The 12,305-nt window shown below is 45.9% G+C and overlaps 1 protein-coding gene across 1 annotated transcript in view; it reads right to left on the bottom strand.

The window, feature by feature from the left end:
• LOC139422012 (sodium- and chloride-dependent GABA transporter ine) overlaps window positions 1-11,157 on the bottom strand; it is a 30,457-nt gene extending 19,300 nt beyond the window's left edge. Inside the window, exons 1-3 of the mRNA XM_071173155.1 lie at window positions 10,993-11,157; window positions 9,508-9,642; window positions 9,033-9,243 (exon numbers count right to left, since the gene is read on the bottom strand). Of these exons, the coding sequence (XP_071029256.1) occupies window positions 9,033-9,243; window positions 9,508-9,642; window positions 10,993-11,140 (494 nt within the window). The 5' untranslated portion in view covers window positions 11,141-11,157. The remainder of the gene's footprint in view (window positions 1-9,032; window positions 9,244-9,507; window positions 9,643-10,992) is intronic.
• Window positions 11,158-12,305: the final 1,148 nt, after the last annotated feature.

The raw sequence follows: 12,305 nt of genomic DNA, 5'->3' as shown, positions 1-12,305 counted from the left end.
AAGGACCTTGGAAACCATAGAGAGGTGCGCCCGGTTCGTACTCATGCAGTTGCGATGACTTATTACCCGGGGCTGATACTCCCAGAGGGAGGGAACCCCATACTGCCAGATGGCCAACCTATAACACGACACCAAATTAAACACCAACACCAGCCGCTGAGTATTGTTGAAATGCTTAGCATAATGAAAGAAGCACCTGTCCCGGTTAAAGAGGATCAGGAATTTATCAGTTTCCTAAGGAATCAGGGACGAGTTTTTGGATTCCATGCTGCTGATTATGATCATGTTGTCCGTTCCCTATTGCCAAGAGCAATGTTGGCACAATTAGTCGGAAACTACCCTGCTCCCGCCTGGTTGTCCGCTTGTGTGGCATGTGACCAAGCAACCTTGCAAGAACAAATTTAATTATTTGTGACAGATATTGGAAATATTTGTTTCCGCCCTGACCTTAGCAAAATTAGTAGATGCACTCAGAGTCAAAAAACGTACGTTAGTACGTTGATAGGATGGAAGACACGTTGCACACCAATCTGGCACTAGCAGATCATTTTAATGAAGATGCTGGAATTTGTACCTCCGCTTTGATGGCAGGGTTGAAACCCACCGCCAAAACTGGTATTGCAGGGGTGGTGGGCCAGCACTCCACATGGTGGAGATATTTCAAGCCGCATTGAGAGTGGAATTTAATTCCGCTCACTTAGCAATGTGTGTAGTCACTGCTAAACATACTCTTAAACTCATTACCGGTGCCTGGGGTAAGAAAAATGAAATCAAGCGGAGAGTTAAATCTGACAACAAATTAATTCTGCAGTGAAAAGCCATTCACTGACTAGCGAGCAACAACAAGCTTTCCAGTTGCAAGTAACGCATAGGGGAATGTGGCCTCTGAGCGGTCGTCAAATTGGCAAAATTTACAATGAAAAAGTATTGCATTTAGCGGGGTAACAGGGACAGAATCTAAAGCTATGCAATTACTACCGATGCTGTTCACAATAGGTCCAGTAATAATACCGGGCTCATTCTTTATGGTAGCGAGGGAAGAATCTATTTTGGGTTTGGATAATCTTTGCGAAATACCAGGGCAATTTTTGTATTTGTATTTGTTATGGATCCCCGTTAGCTCTCTTCCTGGGATCTTGCAAAATGAAGGCAGCTATACAATTTTAACAACATTACAATACATTCATTACAGAATTCACAACACACTAAATGTGTGCCCTCAGGCCCATACTCCACTACCACAAATCTACAACGCAAAATGTGTACGTGTGTGTATAGTGTGTATGCATGTGTCTGTGCCTATGTTTGTGTTACTTCACAGTCCCCGCTGTTCCATAAGGTGTATTTTTACCTGCTTTTTAAATCTGATTCTACTGCTTGCATCAGTTACCTGATGTGGAAAGAGTTCCACGTAGTCATGGCTCAATGTATTTTGTATTTATTATGGATCCCCATTAGCTACAGCAGCTACTCTTCCTGGGGTCCAGAATAATTAAGGCAGTTTATACAAATTTAAAAACATTACAATACATTCACAGATTTCACAACACACTGTGTGCCCTTAGGCCCCTACTCCACCACTACCACATATCTACAGTACTAAATCCATGTGTATGTATAGTACTTATGTGTAACGGTTGTCTTCGGTGGAAGGAGAGGAGGACCAAAGCGCAGCGTGGTATGTGTTCATGATATATTTATTTAAACTCAGAACACTAAACAAAATAACAAAGAGAATGAAACGAAACCGAAACAGTTCTGTAAGATGACGAAAAACACTAAACAGAAAATAATCACCCACAACCAAAATGGAGAAAACAGGCTACCTAAGTATGATTCTCAATCAGAGACAACAATCGACAGCTGCCTCTGATTGAGAACCATACTAGGCCAAACACAGAAATACAACATAGAAAAAATAACATAAACTACCCACACCAACTCACGCACTGACCAAACTAACACAAAGACATAATAAAGGAACTAAGGTCAGAAAGTGACATTATGTTATTGTGTGTGTGTATGCATGCGTCTGTGCCAATGTTTGTGTTGCTTTACAGTTTCCGCTGTTCCTTAAGGTGTTTTTTTAAAACTAATGTTACACTAATGTTACACAACGGCGTGTGGAGAGAGGGAGATGCAGCGTTGGACCAGTTTGAGGAGTTCACCCGCCGTTTCCGGGCAGTCTTCGACCACCCGCCCGAGGGTAGAGCAGCAGGTGAACGCCTCTTCCATCTGAGGCAGGAGATGAGGAGCGCCCAGGAGTTTGCCCTGGAGTTTAGGACCCTGGCTGCTGGCGTGGAATGGAACAACAGGGCCCTGATCGACCATTACCGCTGCAGTCTGCGTGAGGACATCTGTCGGGAGTTGGCCTGCATAGACACCACCCTCACGTTCGACCAGCTGGTGGACCTGTCCATCCGGCTGGACAATCTGCTGGCAACCCGCGGACATTCAGATCGGGGTCTGGTGGTTCCAACCTCCAGCACGCCCTCTCCAATACCCATGGAGCTGGGAGGGGCGGTACCCAGGGAGACCAGAGGGGGTTCCAGCTCTTGCACCATCTGTGGCCGCAGAGGTCACACTGCCGGTCGGTGCCGGGTTGGTTCCTCTGGGGATTGAGGCAGCAGGCAGGGCGCTCTGGTGTCACCCCAGGTGAGCCGGCACCATTCTCACTCAGAGCCCTCTGTTGCACATATGTTTGTGCTTGTCACTTTCCCTAAGTTTTCCCTGCATTCCCCGCATAAGGCGCTCGTCGATTCAGGCACGGCTGTAAATTTTACTGATAGAGTGTTAGCCCATAGTTTAGGGTTCCCCATTGTTCCCGTGGATGTGCCCTTCCCCGTTCACGCCTTAGATAGTCGACCATTAGGGTCAGGGTTGATTAGGGAGGTCACCGCTCCTTTGGGCATGGTGACGCAGGGGGGTCACACGGAGAGAATTAGTCTCTTCCTTATTGACTCTCCTGCGTTTCCCGTGGTGCTGGGCCTATCCTGGTTAGCTTGTCATAACCCCACTGTTTCTTGGCCACAGAGGGCTCTCACAGGGTGGTCGCGAGAGTGCTCAGGTAGGTGTTTAGGGGTTTACGTTGGTGCTACTACGGTGGCGAGTCCAGACCAGGTCTCCACCGTGCGCATTCCCCCTGAATATGCCGATTTGGCTCTCGCCTTCTCCAAAAAGAAGGCGACTTAATTACCATCTCATCGACGGGGTGATTGCGCGATAGATCTGCTGGTAGACGCTGCACTTCCCAGAAGTCACGTGTATCCCCTCTCACAGGCGGTGACGGAGGCTATGGAAACATATCCCTGCGTCAGGGATACATTTGGTCCTCCACTTCACCCGCCTCCTCAAGTTGATTTTTTGTGAAGAAGAACGAGGGAGGTCGGCGCCCATATATTGACTATCGGGGTCTGAATCAGATCAGTGTGAGGTATAGTTACCCGCTACCGCTCATAGCCACAGCGATAGAGTCACGGGGCGCGCGCTTCTTCACTAAAGGAGTGCTTACAACCTGGTGCGTATCCGAGAGGGAGACAAGTGGAAGACGGCTTTCAGTACCACCTCTGAGCAGTAGTGAGTACCTCGTCATGCCGTGCGGGTTGATGAATGCGCCATCAGTCTTCCAAGTCTTTGTAGACGAGAGTTTCAGGGACCTGCACGGGCAGGGTGTAGTGGTGTATATTGATGACATTTTGATATACTCCGCTACATGCGCCGAGCATGTGTCCCTGGTGCGCAGAGTGCTTGGTTGCCTGTCGGAGCATGACCTGTACGTCAAGGCTGAGAAATGCCTGTTCTTCCAACAGTCCGTCTCCTTCCTAGGGTATCGCATTTCCACCTCAGGGGTGGAGATGGAGAGTGACCGCATTGAAGTTGCGTGTAATTGGCTGACACCCACCACGGTAAAGGAGGTGCAGCGGTTCTTAGGGTTTGCCAACTACTACCGGAGGTTTATCAGGGATTTTGGTCAGGTAGCGGCACCCATTACCTCACTGCTGAAGGGGGGTAATGCTTGCACTGGTCAGCTGAGGCGGACAGGGCTTTTAGTCACCTGAGGGCTCTGTTTACCTCGGCTCCCATGCTGGCCCATCCGGATCCCTCTTTGGCGTTCATAGTGGAGGTGGATGTGTCCGAGGCTGGGATAGGAGCTGTGCTCTCTCAGCGCTAGGGTACGCCACCGAAGCTCCGCCCCTGTGCCTTCTTCTCAAAGAAGCTCGGCCCGGCGGAGCAAGACTATGACGTGGGGGACCGGGAGCTGTTGGCTGTCATCAAGGCCTTGAAGGCGTGGAGACATTGGCTTGAGGGGGCTAGACACCCTTTTCTCATCTGGACTGACCACCACAATCTGGAGTACATCCGGGCAGCGAGGAGACTGAACCCTCGTCAGGCAAGGTGGGCTATATTGTTCACCCGTTTTGTGTTTACCCTTTCTTACAGACCAGGCTCCCAGAACGTGAAGGCAGACACATTGTCCCGGCTGTATGACACAGAGGAGCGGTCCATGGATCCCACTCCCATACTCCCCGCATCCTGCCTGGTGGCGCCGGTAGTGTGGGAGCTGGACACGGACATTGAGCAAGCGTTACGTGCAGAGCCCGCTTCCGTCCAGTGTCCCACTGGGCATCTGTACGTCCCGTCTGCTGTTCATGACCGGTTGATCTATTGGGCCCACACGTCACCCTCCTCTGGTCATCCTGGGATCGGTCGGACAGTGCGCTGTTTGAGCGGGAGGTACTGGTGGCCTACCTTGGCTAAGGACGTGAGGGTTTATGTTTCCTCTTGCTTGGTTTGAGCCCAGTGTAAGGCTCCTAGGCACCTGCCCAGAGGTAAGCTACACCCCTTTCCCATTCCGCAGCGGCCTTGGTTGCACCTGTCGTGGATTTTCTGACTGATCTACCACTCTCACAAGGTAACACCACAATCCTGGTTGTTGTGGATCGTTTCTCTAAGTCCTGTCCTCTCCTCCCTCTGCCCGGTCTCCCTACGGCCCTACAGACTGCGGAGGCCTTGTTTACACACGTCTTCTGGCACTACGGGGTGCCTGAGGATATAGTGTCTGATCGGGGTCAACCGTTTACGTATAGGGTCTGGAAGGCGTTCATGGAATGTCTGGGGGTCTCGATCAGCCTTACTTCAGGGTTTCACCCCAAGAGTAATGGGCAGGTGGAGAGAGTTAACCAGGATGTGGGCAGGTTTCTGCGGTCCTATTGCCAGGACCGGCCGGGGGAGTGGGCGGCGTTCGTGCCCTGGGCCGATATGGCACAGAACTCGCTCCGCCACTCCTCCACTAACCTATCTCCCTTCCAGTGCGTACTGGGGTACCAGCCGGTTCTGGCGCCTTGGCATCAGGGTCAGACCGAGGTTCCTGCAGTGGACGACTGGTTCAGGCGCGCGGAGGAGACATGGGAAGCTGTCCGTGTCCACCTTCAGCAGGCCTATGACGCGACAAAAGAGGAATGCAGATCTCCACCGCAGTGAGACCTCTGTGTTTGCACCGGGAGACCGGGTCTGGCTCTCGACCCGAAACCTGCCCCTCCGCCTGCCCTGCTGGAAGCTGGGTCTGTGGTTTGTGGGGCCATTTAAAGTCCATAGGAGAGTGAACGAGGTATGTTATAGGTTACAGCTTCCACACGATTACCGTATTAACTTCTCGTTCCATGTGTCTCTCCTCAGGCCTGTGGTGGCTGGCCCGCTCCAGGAGTCTGAGGTGCGGGATTTTCCTCCGCCCCCTCTGGACATTGGGGGGGCCCCGGCGTACTCCGTTTGCTCCATACTGGATTCGAGGTGCCGGGCCTTCAGTATCTCGTGGAGTGGGAGGGTTACGGCCCAGAGGAGAGGTGCTGGGTTCCGGTCAAGGACGTGTTGGACCCATCTATGCTGCAGGAGTTCCACCATCTTCGTCCGGATCGCCCTGCGCCTCGCCCTCTGGGTCGTCCCCGAGGCCGGTGTCCACACGCAGCTGGAGCCGCGCGTCGGGGGGGTACTGTCACGACTTCCGCCGAAGTTGGTCCCTCTCCTTGTTCGGGCAGCATTCGGCGGTCGAAGTCACCGACCTTATAGCCTTCGCTGATCCTATTTTCATTTTCCTTTGGTTTTGTCTTGTCTTCCATCACACCTGGTTCCAATCCCATCAATTACATGTTGTGTATTTAACCCTCTGTTCCCCCTCATGTCCCTTGTCGGTGATTGTTTATTGTAAGTGCTTTTGCACGTCTGTCCTGGTGTGCGTTGGGTTATGTACCCATTTATTTTTATTATTCTGTTTTCCGGTAGGTTTAGTGAATGATTTGTCCAAAATACAATACTTTTAGTTTTTGAAGTATTTAAGACTAACTTATTCATTGTTACCCATTGCGAAACTAACTGCAGCTCTTTGTTAAGTGTTGCCGTCATTTCAGTCACTGTAATAGCTGACGTCTATAGTGTTGAGTCATCCGCATACATAGACACACTTGCCTTACTCAAAGCCAGTGGCATATCTTTAGTAAAGATTGAAAAAAGCAAGGGGCTTAAACAGTTACCCTGGGGAATTCCTACTTCTACCTGTATTATGTTTGAGAGGCTTCCATTATAGACCACCCTGTGTGTTCTGTTAGACAAGTAACTCTTTATCCACATTATAGCAGGGGGTGTAAAGCCATAACACATATGTTTTTCCAGCAGCAGACTTTGATTGAAAATGTCAAAAGCTGCACTGAAGTCTAACAAGACAGCCCCCACAATCATTTTATCATCAATTTCTCTCAGACAATCATTAGTCATTTGTGTAAGTGCCGTGCTTGTTGAGTGTCCTTCCCTATATGCATGCTGAAAGTCTGTAGTCAATTTGTTTACTGTGAAATAGCATTGTATCTGGTCAAACACAATTTTTTCCAGAAGTTTACTCAGGGTTGGTAACAGGCTGATTGGTTGGCTATTTGAGCCAGTGAAGGGGGCTTTACCATTCTTGGGTAGCGGAATGACTTTAGCTTCCCTCCAGGCCTGAGGGTATACACTTTCTAGTAGGATTAAATTGAAGATGTGGCAAATAGGAGTGGGAATATCATCCGCTATTATCCTCAGTAATTTTCCATTCAGATTGTCAGACCCCGGTGGCTTGTCATTGTTGATTGACAACAATACCTTTCTCCCCTCTTCCACACTGACTTTACGGAATTCAAAAGTACAATTTTTGCTCTTTCATAATTTGGTCAGATACACTTGGATGTGTCGTGTCAGCATTTGTTGCTGGCATGTCATCCCTACGTTAGTTTATCTTGCCAATGAAAAAGTAATTCAAGTAGTTGGCAATATCAGTGGGTTTTGTGATAAATGAGCCATCTGATTCAATGAATGACGGAGCCGAGTTGGCTTTTTTCCCCAAAATGTCCTTTAAGGTGCTCCAAAGATTGTTACTATTTCAAATAGTCACATGATTTCTTAATTTGCAGTACGTTTGCCAATCAGTTGGGCTGCCAGTTGGGCTGCCAGTTGGGCTGCCAGACTTATTTGCCATACCTTTTGCCTCATCCCTTTCTACCATAAAATGTTTCAATTCCTCATCAATCCAAGTTGATGAGGAATTTAACAGTTTTTACAGTCATTTTCTTAATGGGTGCATGCTTATTAGTAACTGTAGTAAACATAAATGTGCAAGCGCAGCGTCTGGTTGCTCCTCATTACACACCACAGACCAGCAAATATTCTTTACATCATCAACATATGAATCACTACAAAACTTCTTCTATGACCTCTTATACACTATATTATACACTATATTAGGCCCAGCCTTTTAGAACTTTGGTTTTCCTAGAAATGGCTATTATATTATGATCCCTACATCCTATGGATTTGGATACTGCTTTAAATCAAATTGTATTTCTGCAGCGTTAGTAAAGATGTGATCAATACATGGTGATGATTTCATTTCTGTGCTGTTTGTAAATACCCTGGTAGGTTGACTGACAACATGAACCATGTTGCAGGCACTGGTTACAGTTTGCATTTTTTTCTTGAGTGGGCAGCTTGATGAGAGCCAGTCAATATACTTCTCTGTATTTCTATTTTTTTATTTGTAATAAATGTGAAAACATTTTTAAAAACTTGTTTTCAATTTGTCATTATGGGGTAATGTGTATAGATTGACAAGGAACATTTGTTATTTAATCAATTTTAGAATTAGGCTGTAACGTAACAAAATGTGGAAAAAGTCAAAGGGTCTGAATAATTTCAGAATGTACTGTATATAACCACAGTTTTGTTGATACATAATCACTACCCATGCATCCTATTGGCAAGTGCATGCGCCTCGTGCATCTTTCCCACTCAACATTATTTACGATTCATTCATGATTATCTGTAGTCATGGTAGTATCCACATTTATGTAGAAGTGTTCAACAACATATTCTTATATACAATAAAAGTGACTCCAAAATGACACAATACATTATTTACCATTAATTTCTATCGGGCACAACATAATTCCGAAACACAACCAAAACAAACTGCAAATGCATCCAACAAGTTTGTAGTCACAAGTTTGATGTAGTCAATGCATGCTAGGAATATGGGAACAAATGCTAAACTTTTGACTAAACTTTTATACGCTATAAATGAATTTGTCCAAATACTCACAACACCTTCTAATGGGGGGACTAGATACATCAAGCGGGGCGGCAGGTAGCCTAGTGGTTAGAGCGTTGGACTAGTAACCAAAAGGTTGCAAGATCGAATCTCCGAGATGACAAGGTAAAACTCTGTTGTTCTGCCTCTGAGCAAGGCAGTTAACCCAATGTTCCTAGGCTGTCATTGAAAATAAGAATGTTCTTAACTGACTTGCCTAGGTAGGTAAAAAAAAAAAAGTGCATTCACTTCTAAATGGTTAAACACATGTATGAACATCTCTTCAAATAAGAGGTGACATTCTGTACTGTCGCATCATTCAGTACATAACATTTGATCTAAAAGAGCCAAATTAACGGTTTTTGCTTCACTGCCAAAATAAATACAGTACATATGTGTGCTAGCCCACATTGAGAGTGAGACCTACTTGAAGAACTGCTGGCTGGCGGTGGAGGAGTGTGAGCTGGTGTTCGGGTTTATGTGATCGGTGCAGTTGGGGGTGTTCCATGTGTTGTTGCAGCTCTGCCAGGGCAGCGGACTCTGGAAGGAGCTGAACAGGTAGTACAGACCCCATGTGATGATGATGTTGTAGTAAGTACACATGATGAAGGAGATGGCCACAGTCGCCAGGCCCACTCCTAAGGGATGGGCAAATAACATTGTCACTTCTGTCATTTACAACTTACATGAATCTTAAAATACTTAGTTAGTTACAACCTTATGCATAGTGAGTGAGTCAGCAAAATGTTTATGATGCTGTTGGACACCAGTGCCATTTCATAGGTTTATGTTTGACTGACGGTTTTAGTTTGACTTTGCCATTTTTAGTTTGACTATGTAAAAACGCGACACTAAAATGATGCTCCAGTAGAGGGGGGGACAGATACTGTATGCTTCAGTACCTTTGAGCAGCGGGCAGGCTTTAGCCAGGGCATGAACAGGCCCTCTTCTCATGTACTGTCCCAGAATCAGCTCCATGTAGAGCAGAGGAATTCCCATCACCAGCAGCATCAGCAGGTAGGGAATCAGGAATGCACCTGACCAGGACATAAAGCAGCAATATATCAGTAACACAGTAACTTTAGTGGGACTGAAGTATGTTTCTTGAAATTGCCTAGAGGGATAGGATTGAGGTTGCATATTAAACAAAAAAATGTGACTCCCTCTTTCATGATATCCAATTTCAATCCAATTACAAACTTGTCTCATTGCTGCAACTCCCCAACAGGCTCGGGAGAGGCGATGTCATCTGTCAGCTGTCCTCCAAAACAATAAAGTCATTCAACCCCCCCCCCAGCCAAACTCATTGCCTCCAAAACATGACCTGCCAAGCTGTGCTTCTTAACACCCGCTCACTTAACCCAGAAGCCAGCTTCACCAATGTGTCGGAGGAAACAACATTCAACTAAACACAGCTTACAGGCACCCGGCCCACCACATGGAGTTGGTAGAGTGTAAAGCCAAGTAAAGCCCCTCAGCCAAACCCTACCCTAACCTGGATGACACTGGGCCAATTGTGCACCACCCTACGGGACCCTACGGCCAGTTGTAACACAGCCTGGGATCGAACTCCAGGCTGAAGTGATTCCACAACACTGCAATGCAGTGCTTTAGACCGCTGCGCCACTTGGGAGGCCATATTATTTTATTTTAAACTAGAATTTGAACATATACCCACCCTTCTCATCATCGAAAACAGGGAGACATGGAAATGTTTTGACTAGTGTGTCAACGTGTCCCCAAGTTATATTTTCACAGCAAGTTTAACATTGCCATGCGTTGGTGAGTCAGTGGTGCATATCTGACCTCGTCTAATCTTTAATAAAGTCATTCACCCCCCCCCCCCCCCCCCCCGTGTTTTTGTAGCTGTGTATAGAAAGGTCAATTGCTTGTTAGGTTCTCAGTGCTCAAGGTAATTTTAATTGAAACATTACATGTTGTTGTTATGACATTCTGAATTAATTCTGATCATTGGACAAAATGTAATACCTGGTAAAATTCTTAATTCTCTCTCCATGATAACTACAACTCAATAAAATCGTATTCATAACCAATGACAGTGACAAGTGGCATGTCATTATGGCATTATTCAAGTATCTCACAATAAAATGTGGTGGATCATCATCTTATGTCATAGTACAAAAAACTCTACTCTAAGATTATGCTTTCCTCCACAGTATTAACCATTAATATCACCCTGACATTTTCTATCAACATGACAACAGAAAACATGCTATCATATACCCAGACAAATGTAAAACTTTCATTCACAAACATATGTATTCTCAACAATATAAATTAATAAGGTGACGTAAGTCTGGTTATGCTATATAGTCATTGGGTTTTAGTCTTCTATCAGGGCTGACTCATCAGAAATTTCCTCTCACCTCCTCCACTCCTGTAGCACAGATAAGGGAACCGCCATATGTTCCCCAGCCCCACAGCACAGCCGATCCCAGCCAGGGTGAACTCGATCTGCCTTTTCCATGTGGGCCTGCCTGGCTCCTGATCCATCTTGCCTTGGTCCAGCTCCATTTCCAAGGTTGGGTCTTTCTGTCTGTGTCTTCTCTGTGACTTGACTGACTGGGCCCAAACGTCATGGGAGGCTTGGTTAGAAATAAATGAAAGACAGTCACATAATCGTCTTTTATGACTCATTAATGATTAGCTGAGTGCAAAGGAACTACTGTAAGGTAAAACGCATATTTCCCAAAGTTTCCCAGCAGTGCCATTCAAATAGTTCAACATGCCAAGTGAATTTCCACTGAGAACATTGTGAGTGTACATATTGTATAAAGAAACTCCCCTTTTAGGAAGCTCATTTTAATAAGTGTGGGTCAGTGTGTACTAGTGTTTTAAAGGGTTCCATGAAATGCATCCAAACATGTTGTGACATTCTGCTAAACATTGTAGTACACATGCGGGCTGTCTTGTGCCTTTTACTGAGGAGTGGCTTCTGTCTGGCCACTCTACCATAAAGGGGGTGTGAACAGGCTCCATGAACAGGCTTTGTCATTTTATATTTATAGTTCAGATATGATATAACTCTACTAGAGTGGTAATAGTAAGCCTATGATATTAAGCTATACAAGAATGCAAGCTTGTCCTTCAAAAGGTCCATTACTGGGGTCGTTTCTGGGGTCGTTGGTCGGCAATTTGTTTCTGATAACCATATTGTTTACTGCAGTTTTCTTTGATAACAAATGTCAACAGGGCAGGCAAAGGTTAACCAGGACTCTGCTTCTCCTGTGTCATTATTATGCAAGCTGTCAACATATCTCTATAGCCTACATATAACAGCCTACAGTGCAATCGTAAAATATTCAGACCCTTTGACTTCTTCCACATTTTGTTACGTCACAGCCTTATTCTAAAATGGATTACATTTTATATTTTCCTCCTCATCAATCTACACACAATATCCCATAATGACAAAATGACATTTTTGAAAATTCATTAAAAATAAAAAAACTGAAAGAACTTATTTACATAAGTATTCAGACCCTTTGCTATGAGACTCAAAATTGAGCTCAGGTGCATCTTGTTTCCATTGATCATCCTTGAGATGTTTCTACAAGTTGATTGGAGTCCACCTGTGGTAAATTCAATTGACTGGACATGATTTGGAAAGGTACACACCTGTCTATATAAGGTCCAATAGTTGACGATGCATGTCAGAGCATAAACCAAGCCATGAGGG

This window comes from Oncorhynchus clarkii, chromosome 12 (genome assembly GCF_045791955.1).
Source record: "Oncorhynchus clarkii lewisi isolate Uvic-CL-2024 chromosome 12, UVic_Ocla_1.0, whole genome shotgun sequence".
NCBI classification, from domain to species: domain Eukaryota; kingdom Metazoa; phylum Chordata; class Actinopteri; order Salmoniformes; family Salmonidae; genus Oncorhynchus; species Oncorhynchus clarkii.
Note: the sequence above shows the minus strand (reverse complement) of the source record. Positions and strands in the feature narration are given on the sequence as shown.